The sequence below is a fragment of the Podarcis muralis genome, chromosome 15 (assembly GCF_964188315.1).
Source record: "Podarcis muralis chromosome 15, rPodMur119.hap1.1, whole genome shotgun sequence".
NCBI lineage: Eukaryota > Metazoa > Chordata > Lepidosauria > Squamata > Lacertidae > Podarcis > Podarcis muralis.
Window position 1 is genome coordinate 13,917,105 of NC_135669.1, and position 18,880 is coordinate 13,935,984.

At 45.0% G+C, this 18,880-nt stretch overlaps 1 protein-coding gene and 1 pseudogene across 1 annotated transcript; both read right to left on the reverse strand.

Annotated features, from left to right (window-relative positions):
* Positions 1–3,307: 3,307 nt before the first annotated feature.
* Positions 3,308–4,827, reverse strand: LOC144325707 (uncharacterized). The gene is made up of 2 exons (XM_077919803.1): positions 4,820–4,827; positions 3,308–4,028 (listed from the first exon to the last, which is right to left on the reverse strand). Exons 1-2 carry the CDS (start codon positions 4,825–4,827, stop codon positions 3,413–3,415), a joined length of 624 nt encoding a protein of 207 aa, XP_077775929.1. The 3' UTR covers positions 3,308–3,412.
* A 3,509-nt stretch (positions 4,828–8,336) lies between these two features.
* On the reverse strand, positions 8,337–17,864 carry LOC144325708 (carboxypeptidase inhibitor SmCI pseudogene; annotated as a pseudogene).
* Positions 17,865–18,880: the final 1,016 nt, after the last annotated feature.

An 18,880-nucleotide genomic window follows, 5' to 3' on the forward strand; every position in this document is an offset into this window, starting at 1 on the left:
CCCCCCCCAGAAAAAAAGCAGTAGTCCTGACCATGTGCCAGGCTGGGCTGGAGGGCACCAGGTATGAGTAAGTGAATATTGCATCCATGCCCAGCATTAAGAGGTAAGATGCTCATCACTGGGTTATCTACACCAATGACTTTATTAAAATCAGAAAAACTAGATGACCTGATATTATTATTCAAATAGTTTTTGAGCCATATTAACTTTATTTTCTTCTACTTTCTCAATGATAAACAGCTCTCCAAGAGACTAGGAAGTCTGATTCCTGCTGCCTGCTTTCTCCCATGTTGAGAGGCCTGAGAAACGAGTATATAGGCACCAAACTTAATCCGTTCTGGAAGCCTGTTCTTAAACTGAAACCGTTCTTAAACCAAGGTGCATTTTCCCTAATGAGGCCTCCTGCCACCGATGCCCTTCCACTGTTCAGATTCCGTTCTTAGACAGAGGTAAAGCTTGCAAACCGGGACACTACTTCCAGTTTTGCAGAGTTCGTAAACCGAATCGTTCGTAAACAGGACTGTTCTTAAACAGAGGTACCACTGTAGAACAAAATGTGGGAAAACAGATCATTGGACTGAATTTTCCAGCATCTGAGGTCACAGAGACTTGTCACCATGATGGCACTAGCCCAGTTGGAAAATGTCGATCACTTCTCCTACCTAGGCAGTTATCTTTCCACAAGGGCCAACATTGATGCCGAAATCCAGCATCACCTGAGCTCTGCAAGTGCGGCTTTCTCCCAATTGAAGTGCAGAGTGTTTGAGGACCAGGACCTTACCATATACTTGTGAAACATGAACCACTTATAAACGCCATCTCCAGCTCCTCGAAAGATTCCACCAATGGTGTCTCCGAAAATTTTTACACATCACTTGGGAAGACAGGCGAACCAATATCAGTGTACTAGAAGAAGCAAAGATCACCAGTGTTGAAGCAATGATTCTTCAACATCAACTTCTTTGGACTGGTCATGTTGTGCAGATGCCTGATGATCGTCTTCCAAAGCAACTGCTCTATTCCGAACTTAAAAATGGAAAGTGTAATGCTGGTGGTCAAAGAAAGAGGTTTAAAGACAGTCGCAAGGCAAATCTTAAAAATGTAGTATAAACACTGACAACTGGGAAACACTGGCCTGCGAGCGCTGCAGTTAGAGAACAGCCTTTACCAAAGGTGTCATGGGCTTTGAAGACACTCGAACTCAGGATGCAGGGAGAAACATGCTAAGAGGAAGGCATGCTTGGCAAATCCACACTGTGATCAACTCCTGCCCAGAAACCATGTCCCTACTGTGGAAGGATGTGTGGATCCAGAATTGGCCTCCACAGTCACTTGAGCTCCAGCCCAAAGGAAAGAGAAGCATTGCCAGCTGTTAAAGGGCTGCTCTGCCTCATCTTCTTAGGACAGCCCTGCCCTTTCCGGAGAGGGAGGAGACCCCTGGGAGGGTCCTCCAAGCATCAAGGTGTCCCAGAAGAGGAGAAGAACATGAGGAAGGTGGTGGAGTCTTCCTTAGAGCCAGAGAGACCCCCAGGAAGGGGGAGAAGACCGATGTCATAGGGAAGATGGAGAGATGCAAAATGGAGCTAGGCAGAGGTGTAGTGGTTGGAGGGCTGGACTAGGAGGACCTGGGAGAGCAGGGTTCGAATCCCCACTCAGCCATGAAGCTCCCTGGTGGACCTTGGAACAGCCTAGCCTACTCTGCAGAGCTGCTGTGAAGATAACAATTACTGGCAGGGAGAACCATGAAGGCCACCTTGAGCTCCTGGGTGGAAAGTGGGCTCAGAATGTCCTAGTAAATGTAAATGATGAGAGGGGAGAGAAAAGGGGAAGGCAGGGAAAGAGTGTGGAGGAGCTGAGCTCTCTGGAGAAGACTGGCCGGGTCGATTTCCAGAGAGCCAAGGGACCACAGAACTCACACCCCGCCTCCCCAGGAGACCAAGAGAAAGCAAAGGAATGCTACTTACAGTCTGCAGCACATTTTGTTCACGGAAAATTCCCACCGTCTTCTCTAAACTAGCTAACTAGCTAAAATGCCCACCCAAGCCTAACTCTGACCCCAACCCCAGCCCTAACCCTACACTTACCCCTAACTACTCCTCTATGCACAAAATAAATATATACAAAATGTCCACAAAATAATAATGTAAAATAAAAAATATGGAAATAAAGAACAAAAAGTAAAATAAAAAAGTAAAATAAAATTGTTAAAATAAAAAAGTAAAATAAGAAATAAAATCAAAATAAATAAAATCAAATGAATCAAATAAAAGTAATAAATCAATTGAACAATCAAATGAACACCTCTCCTTATCTTCTCCAACCACCACCAACTCCTCTCTCCTCTACTTGCCTCACTGCTAACCCACAATGGCCGCCTGCAAGTCAATGGCCTTTAAGGGAGAAGCAAGAGATGTCACAAAGGAGGGCAGATCCTTGTCACTGTGGCAACCCCCCCACCTGGACCTGGCCCCTCCTGAGAGGTGATGCTCCACTGTCAGAACTTGGAGGCACCTGCTGTTCCGCCTGCAGCTGGGCTGCATCTTCTCTTGGCAGATTCACGTCGGCATTTCACATCCTTCCTGCAGCCCCATTTCCAAAGGGAGACCACTCCCACATCCTTCAAGGCAGGCTAGGGGTCTCCATAGTGCAGGATTGGACCATCTGCTTTGCATGCAGGTCTTCTGTCCTGGGTGGCATTTCTGGGGAGACTGGGAATGTCCCCCCCCCCCCATCTGAAACCCTGGAGAGTTGCTGCCAGTCAGTGCAGGCTAGTTGAAGAAGGATATTGAGCAGCTGGAAGGTAAGCAGAGGAGGGTGACCAGGATGATGAAGGGTCTGGAAACCAATCCCCATGAGGAACTGTTGAGGCAGCTGAGTATGTTAAGCCTGGAGAAGAGGAGACTGAGAGGAGAGCCATCTTCCAATATCTGAGGGCTGTAAGAGGGAGCAAGCTTGTTTTCTGCTGCTCCGAAGGGGAGGGCAGGAGAGGAGATTCTGACTAAATATTAGGAAGAACTTTCTGATGGTAAATAACAAAATGAATAAATAACTGTAAATATGAAAAGAGACAAAGTATTCTCTAATTTTTTTCCTTGGTTGTATGTATTTTCTTTTTCTTTTGTATTTTCTCTTGTTGTAAATATGTATGTTTTCTAATTTGTACTTAATAAAAATTATTAAAAAATTTAAAAAAAGAAAGATGAAAAAATATTTTTTAATAATTCCAGTGGCTCCTTAAAGATCAGCTAAATATAAGCTTTCAAGGTATGAGCTTTCGTTTGTAATACACACTTCGTCAGATACTCTGAAGCAGAGGTCGCTGCAACCTTATAACTGTTGATGACTGTTATGGCAGTTGGTTCCACAGGGAAGGGCAAGGGATTTTTAAAGGGATAGAGGACCAAAATTAGCTTTAGTATGTATAATGGGACATGAATCCAATATCTCTATTCAGACCAGGTCTCTCCATAGCTTTTAGTTTGGTAATGTGTTGTAATTCAGCAATTTCTCTTTCAAGTGTATGTCTAAAATTCTTTTGCAGTAAGACAGCCACTCTAAGATCCTGCACATAATGTCCTGGGAGACTGAAGGGCTCTCCTATTGGTTTCTCTGTTTTATGATTCCTGATGTCAGATTTATGCCCATTTATCCTTTGGCGTAAAGTTTGTCCTATTTGTCCAATAGAGAGAGCTGAAGGGCACTGTTGGCATTTGATAGCATAGATAATGTTGGAAGATGAACAATTAAATAGGCCTGAGATGGTATGTTTGATGTTATTGGGGCCAATAATGATGCTGTCCGGGTGTATGTAGCAGCAAAGTTGGCTTATTGATTTATTGCAGGCTCTTGTGCCAGTGTCCATGTTAAGTCTGGTTCTTGTATTATTGTGTGTGAGGAGCTGTTTAAGATTGGGTGGCTTTCTGTAGGCAATGAAAGGTTTTCCTCCCGGAGCTTGGGAAAGATAGCTGTCATTATCTAAGAGATGTTGCAAATCTCTGATGATGCGTTGAACTGTTTTAACTTGAGAGCTGTATTTGGAAATATTTGGAGTTTCTTATGTAATGGTATAATTTGGAATTAATGTGATATGATTGGTTTGTTAATTGGAAATTTAATAAAAATTATTCCTAAAAAAGAGAGAGAGAGAGAGCTGTATGTGATAACTAGTGATCACAAATAATATTGTGCATTTCAAAAGTTTGCACAAAGCACTACCAAAGGTGCAAGATCTTGCTGGTGGGCAAATATGTACTGGAAGGTATATGCTTGAGGGTTTCCCATAGGCATCTAGCTGGCCACTGTGAGAACAGGATTCTGTTCCAGATGGGATTCAGCAGGGCTCTGCTCCATGGTGTAGCTAGCTGCTCAGGTGCCAGGGGCGGCACGTGTGTCCTGCAACTGGGGGCAGGGCAAGCCACCCATTGGGGCAGGGGTGCTGTGTGGAGCCTCTCCACTGCCTCCCCCTCAGCTGTAGGGTGGCTTAGTGTTATGTACTGAAGTTCTCACCCTGGGCCAGCAGGGGGATACTGTAGATAGTTTTCACTCTGGTCCACATATGCAAATAAGGGATTGACTAGTTCAGTGATTGGCTAGTTACAGAAAATGGTTACTGTTGCATTCTAGTGGAGCTCTATATAAGCAGGCTGGCTGAACCCTTCAGTTCAGTTCTGTTCTGGCCTGTGAATAAACAAGAGCTGTCTGAAGAATCACTGTGTCGTCTGATATGTTCACCCACAACCTAACAGGGAGATGTGGAGGGCAGATGCAAGTCCCACACTGCTGTTTTAGGCAGTGCGGAGCCTACAGGTGCCCAAGTCACCATGTCATTCCCAGGAGAGACGCATGGTTTGGGCATGCTGCAGGCCCCACGGTAAGTGCCGGCCTCCATGGGGTGGCGGCCAGTGCCAGCCACGTTTCATTACGTTTTTTGACTGAGCTAAAAAGTTTTGTGAGCCCATATTTTAAAACAACAACTCATATCTTTGTCATTTTGTCACCCCCCCCTCAGTGATGACACCCCCACACCCCCTTCCTCCGCCACTGGCTCTTCTTGTATTCTAGGTAAGCTCTTTAAGAGTGGGGGCATATCCACACTGGTGCTTGTTTTTTGCAGTTGTACTCACGCAGCACCTCAGCTTCCTGCAGTCCACATCAACATAAGGCTGCAAAATAGCGAAATTAAATAAAATATTTCATTCATAAGAAATTCCCATCGTGAAAAAAAGGTTTCAAGTGCTTATGCTCACAATGTTAAGTAAATAAACCAGAAAATAACACTCTTATTTTCCCTTCTTTTAATAATTCCAATGGGGGGGGGAGGAACTCTTGCCAATGCTCTTTGAGAAATCTTGCAGACTGGAGGTGGGCAAATGTTGTCCCCACCTTCAAAAAAGGGAAAAACGAAGGCCCAGTTAACTATGCACCAGTGAGCTTGGCATCGATACCAGGTAGGGTCTGAGAACAGATAATTCAACGGTCGGTCTATGAGCACCTAGAAAAGAATGTTGTGATAACTAAGATCTAGCATGGGTTTCTCAAATATAAGTCATGCCAAATTCATCTAATTTCTTTTTTTGATGGCATTACAACTTTGGTGGATCAGGGGAATGCTGTGGACATAGTGTATCCTGATTTCAGTAAGGCTTTTGACAAAGTCCCCCATAATGTTCTTGAGAAAAAGTTGATAAAATGTGGGCTGAACAATGTGACTGTTAGGTGGCTTTGTAGCTAGTTGACTGACCAAACCCAATGGTTCCTCATTTTCTGTGTCTTGTTATGAGTTTGTGACCTTTCTACAAAATTTCCCTGAACAGGCTGCCTTCTGGTGTCTTTTAAAAATCACATAGCTGTTTATCTGCTTGACATCTAATGGGAGGCCATTCCGCAGGGTGGGTGCCACTACCAAAAAGGTCCTCTGCCTGGTTCCCTGTAACCTCACCTCTTGCAATGAGGGAACCACTAGAAGGCCCTCAGCACTGGATCTCAATGTCTGGGCTGGACGATGGGGATGGAGTCACTCCTTCAGGTATATAGGGCTGAAGCCTTTTAGGGCTCTAAAGGTCAGCACCAGCATTTTGAATTGTGCTCGGAAACATACTGGGAGTCAATGTAGTTCTTTTAGGTCTGGTGTTATATGGTCCAGGTGGTCACTCCTAGTCACCAGCCTAGCTGCTGTATTCTGGATTAGCTGTAGTAGCTGTAAGTACACAATTTTTAATTTAGCAAGTGTGTGGTCTTTTTCTATGCTAGGGAAAGAGGGAAACTTTGGAACTCACATTAAAGGGCACATTTTAAGGTTTTCTTGGCCTGTATTCCCACGCTTTGCTGCATATTTTGTGATTTTAAATCTCCGCAGTGGTTCTCTCAACCAAGAGTACTTACCCCAAACTTAGTTATTGGCATCCAGGAATTTTTGATAGCCCTCAAAACAAGACCCTTCTCATCAGGGAATGAAAAGTCAGTGGTTCTCCTAATATTCAGTAATCCTAATATCCTAATATTCACATGTCAGTCAAATAGGGTAGTTTTCTGCCCAGAGACATATGGGAATGGCATCCCTGTTGTAGCTAGGGATGCAAAGGTTCGGGGAAAGACCACAACCAACTGGTCACGTATTTTCATAGGTCTGTTTGGCCTCCTTGGGCGGGCAGCTTTGCGGACAGGCGCCAGGTCTCCCCTGTGAACCAGCCTCTAGCAGGCCGAATCGTCCTCCTGCCACTGATGTGGCCAATGGCAATAGGTATTTAGGAGGCATTCCCCTGGGCACGGTGCCAACTGACCAGTCGTGGGGCTTGGCGCCATGCCCAAGGGGAGGTTAAATACCTGAAGGCCTGGGAAAAGACTGCAACCCACTGGTCACCTCTTTTCATAGTAAAAACTCCCATCCAGATGTTCATACTGAAGCCCATAGACATCAGGTGACTACTTGAAATTTCAAGCTAGCATGACCACATGTTCTGTACATTTAAAGTGTAGTGTGCTTTCCCAAAGGATCCTGTAGTTTACTCCTCAAAGAGTTACAAATCCTAGCATGCTTAACAAGCTACACTTCTCAGGAATTTTGTGGGGGGACAAAGATGTGCTTTAAATGTATGGTGTGTGTATACAGCCTGTAAACAGTGTGTGGAATGTGCTTATATGAGTGCCATTGTCCCCAACGAAATCACACACTATAAATGAATGTGCTCTTCTTTTCTCCCTCTCCCTCTCTGCTATTCTACTGATCTTTCAAGAGTATTGTTCTAATTTGTTCTAATTCATGATCATTATCATGGGCTGAGGGTTTCTTTCATAGCAGCCAAGAGGAACCATGATAATCTAATCTGTTGGCGAGAAGGTAGTTTGCACGAAAAAACACACCATCAAACAGAGTGCATCTCATTACCTCCCTCCTGAACTCAGAGGCTATCCCCTGGAACAAAACTTATCCTTCTCCTGTGAAGTCAGGATATCGTATTCATGCGTTTGGAACAGAACCGTTGTATAAATAGCATTAAAAGGAAAAGAGAGGTTCTCTGGGTTCCCTGGAAAAGTTCTAAAGAAATCTGTGATCTTACCAGCGCCTACATGCACTCCTGCATACATTCCTCTTCAGTTTCAAAGTTATTTTGGTTGCCTTGACAGCCACCGTATATGAAAGGCTTACACGTCTTGCTTAGGGAATCATAGTAAAAATGAGGATAGGCTGCTTTGCAAGGTCCCGGGTTTTTTGGTTGTTTGCATGTCTCAAGCAGAGATTCTGGCATTAGAGGAGAAAAAGAAGCACAAAGACAAGTTTCATTCATACATATATAGGTATACACTGGTACCTCAGGTTACATACGCTTCAGGTTACAGACTCCGCTAACCCAGAAATAGTGCTTCAGGTTAAGAACTTTGCTTCAGGATGAGAACAGAAATTGGGCTCCGGCGGCGTGGCAGCAGCAAGAGGCCCCATTAGCTAAAGTGATGCTTCGGATTTAGAACAGTTTCAGGTTAAGTACAGACCTCCAGAACGAATTAAGTACTTAACCTGAGGTACCACTGTATATGTGTATGTGTATTGTCATAGTTTGAAGAGCAAAGAAGAGGACACATTTGTCTACACTGACTGGCTGCAGCTCTTCAGGGTTTCAGGCAGGGACACTTTTTCCCAGCTTCACCTGGAGATGCCTGGGATTGAATCTGGGGCCTTCTGCATTCAGAGCAGATGCTCTGCCACTGAGCTATGGCCCTAAAACAAACAGAAGGTTGCATGAGCAGAGAGAGAGAGGGGTTTAAAGAGATGGGCATGGAGATCAGCAGAAGAACATGGCCATAGGTGCAGAGGGCTGCATATGCTTCCACTTCAGAATGTTTCAGTAGGTAGGCCCTTGAACCCGAGAGAAAGGAAGGAAGTAGGGGAAGCATTCCGAGATTCGTGGACAGAAAGGCCAATAGAACAGGATGCGGGAGAAAAACATAAGTAGGGAAGACCTTGGCTGAGAGTCTTGGGTTCAAAAGTGAATGACCCATGCAGAGGACGGCTGTCCTCCTGGGGCATGAGCCATTCCATAAATACTGATGGCAGTAGACTCTTCTGAATGATGATGACCCCAGTGGTTGAGTACAGAAGACCAATTAACCAGAATGTGACTTCCTGGGAGAGCCCTGCTCCAGGGCTCCAAGTCAGTTGGGATGGTTGGATAGCTGAGTAGAGGAGCACAGCTTGGTCTGAAGTGCCACTACCTCACTCATCCACCTGAACATCACTTGAATTCCATGAAGCTTCATGATCTCAGCTAGATCTCTGCTGTAGCCCCTGTTCAGTGTAGCTCAGTCTAGGGGATGGGGATTAGATTGTGTGTTTATGGCCAGATCCCACTGTGTCTTGGGAGGAAACAAGCCCTGGGACCCGGGTGGAAACGACAAAGTAGTACAGAAAGAGTGGGGGGAAACCTTAAGAAGTGAGCTGCCAAACTGAAGAAAGCCAGCAGGAGTGGAAGGCAGAATGCATACGAGGGTCAGAAGGGAAATGCCACGGAGCTGTTACGGTACCTTTGCTCACCTTGAGTCAGCGCAGGATTAAACTTGTGTCCTATTAAATGGATAAGGAGAACAATATTACTGTACAGCAGGTGTGAGGGACCTTTTCTGCCTGAAGCTTGCAAGTCTTAAGGTGACATCATTAGTGGGAGTGAGCATGGCCGGAAGCAAAAGTGAGTGTCAGGAGTGTGTGCAGGATCCAGGCCCTGTGACTGGTAGGGCCTCGCAGGACTGGAGCCTTCCTGAGTTTGGCCTGGAAGAGCAAGCAAGGCATGGCCGCACAGTGAGGCTTGACAGAAGACTCATAGCACCTGGTGGCAAGGGCTGGTAGGGGTATATAAGACCAGCATTTCCCCCTGGCTCTTTGCCACAGCAACACGTTGCCCACCTAGCTGTGCTTTGGCTTCCTGACTCCTGGTTTCCTGACTCTTGGACCCTTGGCTTCTTGACTCCTGGTTTCCTGACTCTTGGACTCTTGGCTTCCTGACTCCTGGTTCCCTGACATTTGGACTCTTGGCTTCCTGACTCTTGGTTTCCTGACTCTTGGACCCTTGGCTTCCTGACCCCTGGACTGCTGTTCTTGAATAAGCATTATGCCATTTCCAGACCCTCCAAGTGTCCCTATTTTTCAAGGACAGTCCCAGATCTACAGAAGTTTCTGATTTGATCCTGGAATGTCCTGCTTTTCCTTAATACATCTCTATTTTCAGAGAAATGTTGGAGGCTATGGTAGGACGTCCCTCTTATCATTGGAGAAATGTTAGAGGGTATGGACTTATGCGAGCCCCAACCCAAGGAGATAAGTAACAATACAACCTTTAGAAAAAGGTTGTTTAACCTTTTTTAAGTTTTTAAATGTTTTTAAATGTTAAATCTTTTATTATATGTTTATATATGTTGGAAGCCACCCAGAATAGCTGGGGCAACCAGATGGGCGGGGCGGCAGCAGCAGCAGCAGCAATGGGACATTCATATTTTCATCAGAGAAATGTTGGAGGTTATATATTTCAGCTAAGGGCTTATTGGAGCTCAACTTAAAGCTCCCCAGTAAAAAGTACAGTGGTGCCCCGCAAGACGAATGCCTCGCAAGACGGAAAACCCGCTAGACGAAAGGGTTTTCCGTTTTGGAGGTGCTTCGCAAAACGAATTTCCTATGGGCTTGCTTCGCAAGACGAAAATGTCTTGCGAGTTCCTGCAGGGTTTTTTTCCTCCCCCCCTTTTCCCCAAGCCGCTAAGCCGCTTAACAGCTGATCCGCTAAGCCGCTAAGCCGCTAATAGCGCTAATCCGCTAAGCCGCTAATGGGCTTGCTTCGCAAGACGAAAAAACTGCAAGACGAAGAGACTCGCGGAACAGATTCTTTTCATCTTGCGAGGCACCACTGTACTGCTTTGCTTTTCACATGATTCTACCCAGACATGCACACCTTCCCTTTTCCATGTGCCATCTGTCTGATACATTATTCACCCAGGCATTCACTTGATCTTTTTGCTTCTGTTTTCAAATTATAACTTACAACCTTCCCCTTTTCCTTACACTGCATATACACTGTACATTTACAATACATTTAAAAACACACCCATTTGCCCCAAGTGCCCTAGGAACTGTACTTTACCACTTGCAGACTCCCCCCCCCCTTTGAAACCTATGAACTTTCCCTATTCTAGCATCAAAAGCTGCTTTGCTACTGACATTTTAGAAAGCAAGAATGGGAGGACCCATTCCTCAGGATGAGGACAGCTCCAGTCCCACCACCACCACTCCCTTGATTAAAGATAAGATTGCCCAGTTTGGGAGTTACAATGCATGCGTAATGCTTAGCAAAAACTGCAGGTTCTTTTTGTTGTCTATTATAACCATTAAAAGTGGCTCATTCTTACCAGGGTTTTCACACGCCTCATAGCATTCCAAGTAAGATATGAAATTGTTCTCGTTGCCACCGCAGCCGCCATATATGAAGTGCGTACATTTCTTGTCCCAAACATCATAATAATACCGTGGGAACATAGCCTTGCATGGTCCTGTTTGTTTCGGCTGTTCGCATTTCAGAGGGAGGCCTGGGGGAGAGAGGGGTGCATAGAAATCTTACACACACTCACTCACACACTCACTCACACTTCCACAGCTAATGTAAATCCTGTTTCAAAGTCCTGTATCTATTATTCAAACTGCTGAGATTATCTCTTCCAAGCGGGCTGTGACAGGAGCTCTGCAGTAGTCAGGAGGTTAAAATCATGAAACAGAGAGCCCAGATGGGGTTAAACTGCTACTGCAGGAAAAATTTGTGGAACAATAATGGGATATCAGCTCCACCCAAGGCATGACGAATAACAGCAACAAGCAGGCGAAAGAAAGAACATTTTACATGGATGGAGAAAAGCCATGGAGAGAGTAATTGCCACACACAGGAAGAACAAGGATATAGTTTGAGGTCCTCACTTGTAGTTTTATAAATCATTTAATGTGTCAACACAAACAGAAGTTATTAATATTGCAGTTGTTGTGTAAGGGATTATTATTATGACTGGAATGTAATGGAAATTAATAAGATTTTGGAATGCAGAAATAAAGAAAATCATCAAATCCAGCACGCAGGGGGCCACTTTATCTAAATCATATAATTTGGTATTTGAACAATTGGTATTAATGATTGTATTATAAATTGGTATTGTTATAATGAGGCTATTATTGGACTGTAATTAAAAACTAATAAAAATCATTATTAAAAAAATAAAAAATAAACTGCCACTGCAGTTCAGAAGCAGTTAGCATTTCACCACAACAGCAATGACTGACCAGGGCTGACTGAGGATGACGAGATTTATGGGGAAATGTGGGGTCATGAGATAACAACATGAAATTGTGGTTGCCCCTTGAAATATTATGTGGCAGTTGCCACATCTTTTGCCTCATTCTACATCACCAGTGGCTAATTTACATGCATATATATATATATATATATATATATATATATATATGGGGACGCGGGTGGCGCTGTGGGTTGAAGCCTCAGGGCCTAGGACTTGCCGATCGAAAGGTCGGCGGTTCGAATCCCCGCGGCGGGGTGCACTCCTGTTGCTCGGTCCCAGTGCCTGCCAACCTAGCAGTTCGAAAGCACCCCCGGGTGCAAGTAGATAAATAGGGACCGCTTACTAGCGGGAAGGTAAATGGCGTCCCTTGTGCTGCGCTGGCTCACCAGATGCAGCTTGTCACGCTGGCCACGTGACCCGGAAGTGTCTGCGGACAGCGCTGGCCCCCGGCCTATAGAGTGAGATGAGCACACAACCCTAGAGTCCGTCAAGACTGGCCCGTACGGGCAGGGGTACCTTTACCTTTACACACTATATATATATATATATATATATATATATATATATATATATATGCATATTGTGTGTGTGAGAGAGAAAGCTGATATTCTTTAATAGATATAGATGGCATTTGAAAGTGTTGTTCTGTTATTCAAAATCCCAAGATTATCTCTTCCAGGCAAGGCGGCAGAGAAACTCTAGAGTTGCACCCAGTTACCAAATCACAGAACAGAGTCCAGGAGGGACTAGGCTGCTATTGCCATTTAGAAGAATCTGGCACATCACCATAGCAGTTTTCATGAACACCTGTTAGAGCTTCATGGAGCAGAGCTCACTAGGCATATTGAGGTACATGGAGCAGTGTAGGATCATGAGGTAATAGCCCTGAAGCTGTGCTTGGCCTTTGAAATTTTCTGTGGCAGCCAGAGAGTAGGAAGCTGCCGCAACTTCTGCCTCATTTGTCTGCACCAGTAGCGGCTAGACTGTGGCCGTTCTGAAGAAGATGGATTACAGCTCTCATCAGCCACCACCACCATGGCCAATGGTCAGGGATGATGGGAATTGTAGTCCAGCAATATCTGGAGAGCCACAGCTCACCCACCCTGTTCTACGTGTTCTGTCAGCCATCTTTCTTTCTCGCCTTCCGTCGTGTAAAACTAAACTAATGCCTCTCAGTGAGGTATGGGCAAAGCACGAAGCTGAGAAACAAGTAAATGAGAAGGAATGTAAAGAGGCGAGATGCTCATGATTGGCTTATCTATGTCCACAAAGCCACTTCTGAGCTAGGGAGGAGGTGGGTTTGCAGGCTTCACGCCCCTCCCCACACATGCAGGGGCTGGCTTTCAGCCCCCACGATACCAGGGGAATCCTCGGACGTGTCACACACACACCCCGGCCAGCCAATTGGCTGGCCCAGGAGGCGTGGCCTGCTATATTTAGAGGTGGCACGGCCAAGGATCTTCCTCTTTCCCGCGCCTCAGCTGATCAGGTTTTCCCTCCCCTCCCACCCGTTAGGCTAGGCTCTCTGACGTTGCTATGGACTTTAGTTGATCGTCGTCAAGGGGCCTGGTAGGAATTTTTCCAATTGGCTTGACAACCATATGTCAGGAGTGCTCTGATGGTGTTTCCTGCTTGGCAGGGGGTTGGACTCGATGGTTGCGGATTGGCACCAGCCACTTGGTTTTTGCCTACCTCGTAGCAAACCGTCACAACTTCTGGTATGGGCGGTTAGGCATTGGTAGAGGTATTATTATGCAGATGTAGGGGGGAAGGAAGCGCCATTACCTTCCCCCAAAACAAAGGGTAGTCCGGTAAAGGATTCTGGGGGGGCATGGTCTTGTCCTAAGCCTATGGAGGTGTGGGCCCACGGCACACCCCCAAGCGGTAACTCCAGGGGGAGCTCCTAGTTGACGTGCCTCAGCAGGACTCCCACTACTGGTGGTTAACCCTTACCGGTCTTCAAGCAAGCGGGCTGAAGCCACTTAGTTGATAGGACCAATGCCTAAGCCAATACTGCTCAATTCCTGTAATCAATAAAGTTGTGGCCTAATTTGACCCATTAACTCGAATTCTTGTGTCTCGTGTCTTTATTTCTGAGGGGGAGGAGGAAACTCACCACGCAACTTTATTAAACTCAATAAAAACTAGAGAATCTGCAAGTATTATTTGAGTGGTTTGGGGCACTTTCTAAAGTGGGAGCCACCACGTGACCTCCCTGCTGAAGTGGTTGAGGAGCTGACTTGACCATAAATTGGAAACAGTATACTGCCTGGTTCCATACTATTGAGCCACACAACTTTAATTGTTGAAGGAGCCCAACTTGCAGCTCGCAACCCCTTGGACCCCAAAATTCTGGATGTGTGAGCCATGAAAGACCCCAACAGGTGTCTCTTCCTTGCCCACAAGTCCCAAAGAACTGAGTGGCAAACTGAAGGGGTCCCTTCTCAACATCTTGATGCTTAAGCGCTCAGCACACACCTGCCCATTGTAGCCGGTTTACCTCCCATGTATGCAGGCATTCTCACTGCACTAATCGTGAATCCCACTGAGATATGCAATGCAGAAAAGAACAGGACATCTCACCTTTACCGTGGGTAGTGTGAGCTGACCAACCGTCCGGCTTGCCTATGAAAAGTAAAACGATAGCTATGTTATGGCATGACATGGTTGATGTGGGTGCTGAGCTAAACCACTTTAATACAGGGTTCTATAGGAAGACAAAACAGGGGTATGTGGGCAGCTGAAACAATTAGTTAGACACTCACTCAGGAATTGCTCTTATCCCAAGTTACCATTCTGTTATTTTTACTGAATTTATTCATTAATTAAAATATGGATATAACACTAATTCATTTTTTAAAAATCAAAGTGGTTCACAACAGTTATGCATCAAACCAGTCAATAAAAGCTATATAAATCAGAAAGCAGATGAACTTTGTGGAAATATATATTCGTAATTGCCTGCATAATAAAAGTTTTCAGCAGGCTTTAAAAAGGTGTTATGGAGCAATGCAGCTGTGTGTCATCAGGCTACTGGTGCTCCAAATCTCCTAATGACTGTTCCCAATAATAATAATAATAATAATAATAATTTATTATTTATACCCCGCCCATCTGGCTGGGTTTCCCCAGCCACTCTGGGCGGCTTCCAACTGAATATTAAAAACAGTACAGCATCAAACATTAAAAACTTCCCTAAAGAGGGCTGCCTTCAGATGACTTTTAAAAGTAAAATAGTTGTTTATTGCTTTGACATCTGCTGGGAGGGCGTTCCACAGGGCAGGAGCCACTACCGAGAAGGCCCTCTGCCTGGTTCCCTGTAACCTTACTTCTCGCAATGAGGGAACCGCCAGAAGGCCCTCGGTGCTGGATCTCAGTGTCCGGGCTGAACGATGGTCAATAGTTTTATATAGATGTTTAAAAGCACTGGGGGAGGAATAGTGTCCTGTAGAACCCCATAGCACAAGTACCAGGGGACCAAGATGCTATTCTCTGAACACAGCCTGGAAGATACTAATGGAACCACCCTATAAAAAGGTAAAGGTAAAAGACCCCTCGATGGTTAAGTTCAGTCAAGGGCGACTCTGGGGTTGTGGCGCTCATCTTGCTTTCAGGCCGAGGGAGCAGGTGTTTGTCCACAGACAGCTTTCCGGGTCATGTGGCCAGCATGACTAAACTGCTTCTGGCACAACGGGACACCGTGACTAGTGCCAAAGCGCATGAAATATAGATAATTAGTCTCACCCAGGAAAACTTGCAATGGTTCCACAAGCGGCCTGTCCACTAGTTTTGCCAAGCAAGGGGTGTTGGTGACCAGTCTATATTTATTGCACTTCACTAGGTCTAGAGCCACTGGTCCCATCACCTCCTGGCAAATAGAAGTGGAAGAAATGGAGGCAGTGAGAGAGTTTACTTTCTTGGGCTCCATGATCACTGCAGATGGTGACAGCAGCCACAAAATTAAAAGACACCTGCTTCTTGGGAGAAAAGCAATGACAAACCTAGACAGCATCTTAAAAAGCAGAGACATCACCTTGCCAACAAAGGTCCATATAGTAAAAGCTATGGTTTTCCCAGTAGTGATGTATGGAAGTGAGAGCTGGACCATAAAGGCTGATCGCCGAAGAATTGATGCTTTTGAATTATGGTGCTGGAGGAGACTCTTGAGAGTCCCATGGACTGCAAGAAGATCAAACCTCTCCATTCTTAAGGAAATCAGCCCTGAGTGCTCACTGGAAGGACAGATCGTGAAGCTGAGACTCCAATACTTTGGCCACCTCATGAGAAGAGAAGACTCCCTGGAAAAGACCCTGATGTTGGGAAAGATGGAGGGCACAAGGAGAAGGGGACGACAGAGGACGCGATGGTTGGACAGTGTTCTCGAAGCTAACAACGTGAGTCTGACCAAACTGCAGTAGGCAGTGGAAGACAGGAGTGCCTGGCGTGCTCTGGTCCATGGGGTCACAAAGAGTCGGACACGACTAAACGACTAAACAACAACAACAACAGGTCTAGAGTGGGCTTTTAAAGAAAAGCATGCTCCACTGCCTGATTGCACTCATTCATGCAAATATAGGTTTACCATACCTCTGACCCATTCAGCCACTCCACTCCAGCTACCTTTAATACGCCAGGATATTAAAGGAACTAATGGACACCTCAGCTGGCACTGCCACAACAGCAGCGTCTAAACCACAGCAGAGCAAAGCAACCTCAGCCTTGAAGTGTTTGGCTATCTGATTACAGTTGGGCACCATGTGCTCCAGAGGTCCATCCCCCTGGTCAGGAATAACAAACCTCTGGAATATGGGCTCATCCCCACTTCCACTTGTGCCGTGCCTAGAAAACACTGGTCCTGGTGGTTTCCCCTTTGCCCCACTCCATTCCAAGGAAATACCAACTCTTTAGCAGTAGATCAGAACAAATGGCAATCCATGGAAAACCGGAACTGGCATTTGCTCCAATTGAGCACTAAAGAGTGGTTTTCTCCAGGGGAGAGGAGCTGGACAAAAGGATAAGCTCTACCTCTGCTAGTTGGCTCCTCAAGGATGCATACCCTCCAACATTTCTACGATGAAAATAGGGGCATCCTATTCCATACCCTCCAACTTTTCTACTATAAAAACAGGGTTTTCCTAAGGAAAAGTGGGACATTCCAGGATCAAATCAGAAACTGGGACAGCTTCTGTAAATCCAGGACTGACCCTAGAAAATAGGGACACTTGGAGGGTCTCAGGATGTAGTGGAGGCAGCAAAGTAGGATGTCTTCACTGACCTCAAACCCATGCAGTATGTCCTGTTTTGAGCCTGAGCATGAACTCAGCTCAGTCAACTGTTTGTTTGTTTGTTTGTTTGTTTGTTTGTTTGTTTGTTTGTTAACCTCCCTTTCAGTGCTCCCTACTCTCCCAAATGAGTTTAAAAGTATTTTTTTTATTAAAAAAAAAAGATAAAAAAGGAGAAAATAACTGTATGAGAAATCCAATAGTACAAACACTATTTGGCAGAACAGATTCCCCCTCACCTCAGGACCTCCCCAGATCTGCTTCAGTAGGTTGGAAACCCCTCCAAAGTTCCTTCAATGGGGCATAGGGAGCTGTGGGGCAGCAGTGGGGAACCAGTGACCCTCCAAATTTTGCTGGACTATGATTTCTATTAACAATTTTAAAAAGAACCTTACAGCATGAAACCTCCAGCAGCAGAGAATCAAATCAGCAAGAGAATGACTCACTAGCAGCAAAAAGAGTAAATTTGAACAGGTTTTCATTTTAAATATTTGCTATTTTTTAAAGATCAGGAACAGAAAGAAAAAAAGAATTGTCCTTACCAAAGTTTACACACTCGGCTTCGCAATCAAGGAGATGTAGAAAGTTGTTTGCATTGCCTCCACAGCCACTGTAAATGAAGGTCATGCACCTGCCGCTCACAGTATCGAAGTAAAAATTCTGGTAAACTGAAAGGCACCTTCCATATCTTGGACGTAATTTGCACTTGGCAGGCCGTTCCTCTTGAGGAAAGGTGAGAAGAAGAGCAATGACAAGTTCCTTATATGCCATCTCATCTTTCGAAACTCAAAAGAAGATGCCGTTTGAAGATGTGACATTTGTGAATCCAACACACATGTGTGGCAAGTCCCCTCCCCCATGTGAAATGAAGACACTGGACACAGTATTTAAGGTTAATGGGCATAAAAAGGCCACAACTTTATTGATTACAGAATTGGAAGGTATTGGCCTTAGGCATTGGCTCCTATCGACTACCCGGCATGGGGACCGGGAAGGGTTGTCCACAAGCCGTGGGAGTCCTGTTGAAGTACGCCAACTAGGATCCCATGGGTGTCACCGCTTGGGGGCGTGCCAGGGGCCCTTACCTCCCTAGGTTTCGGACAAGGCAACGCCCCCCGGAGTCCTCTACCGGACTACCCTTTCTTTTTGGGGAAGGTGATGGCGCTTCCTTCCCCCCTCATTTGTTAAAATATTTTTTATTGTGTTTCTTTTCATAATTTTGTAGATTCCAAACAATACAGAATAAATCAAATACAAGAAACAATTTTCTAATTTTTTTTTTTTAACAAAAGAAAAAAAGAAAAAAGAAACCATTGTGCTTCCCCACACCTTCCGGATCTGCATTCTTTGTAACAATAATATCAGCAATTTGTTACCTTATTTCAAACCTTGTTACCACTTTCAATTATTATGTATCCGTATTCAATATATTATGTCTCGAATTTGATACCTTTAAAATAAACATAATATGTTTGGTTCACTTTATCTTCTTTTCTCTTTTATCACTTATTTTGCCATTTGCTTAATCATATTTGCTAAAGCATAACATTTCCAATAACATGCACTATCTTAGGGTTCATACAACTTATAATATTTTTGCAAATAGTCTTTAAATTTTTTCCAGTCCACCTCAACCGATTCCTCATCCAAATCTCGGATTCTGCCGGTCATTTCAGCTAATTCCATGTAGTCCATCAACTGCGTCTGCCATTCCTCCAACGTGGGTAAATCTTGTGTCTTCCAATTCTTTGCGATGAGTATTCTTGCTGCTGTACTGGCATACATAA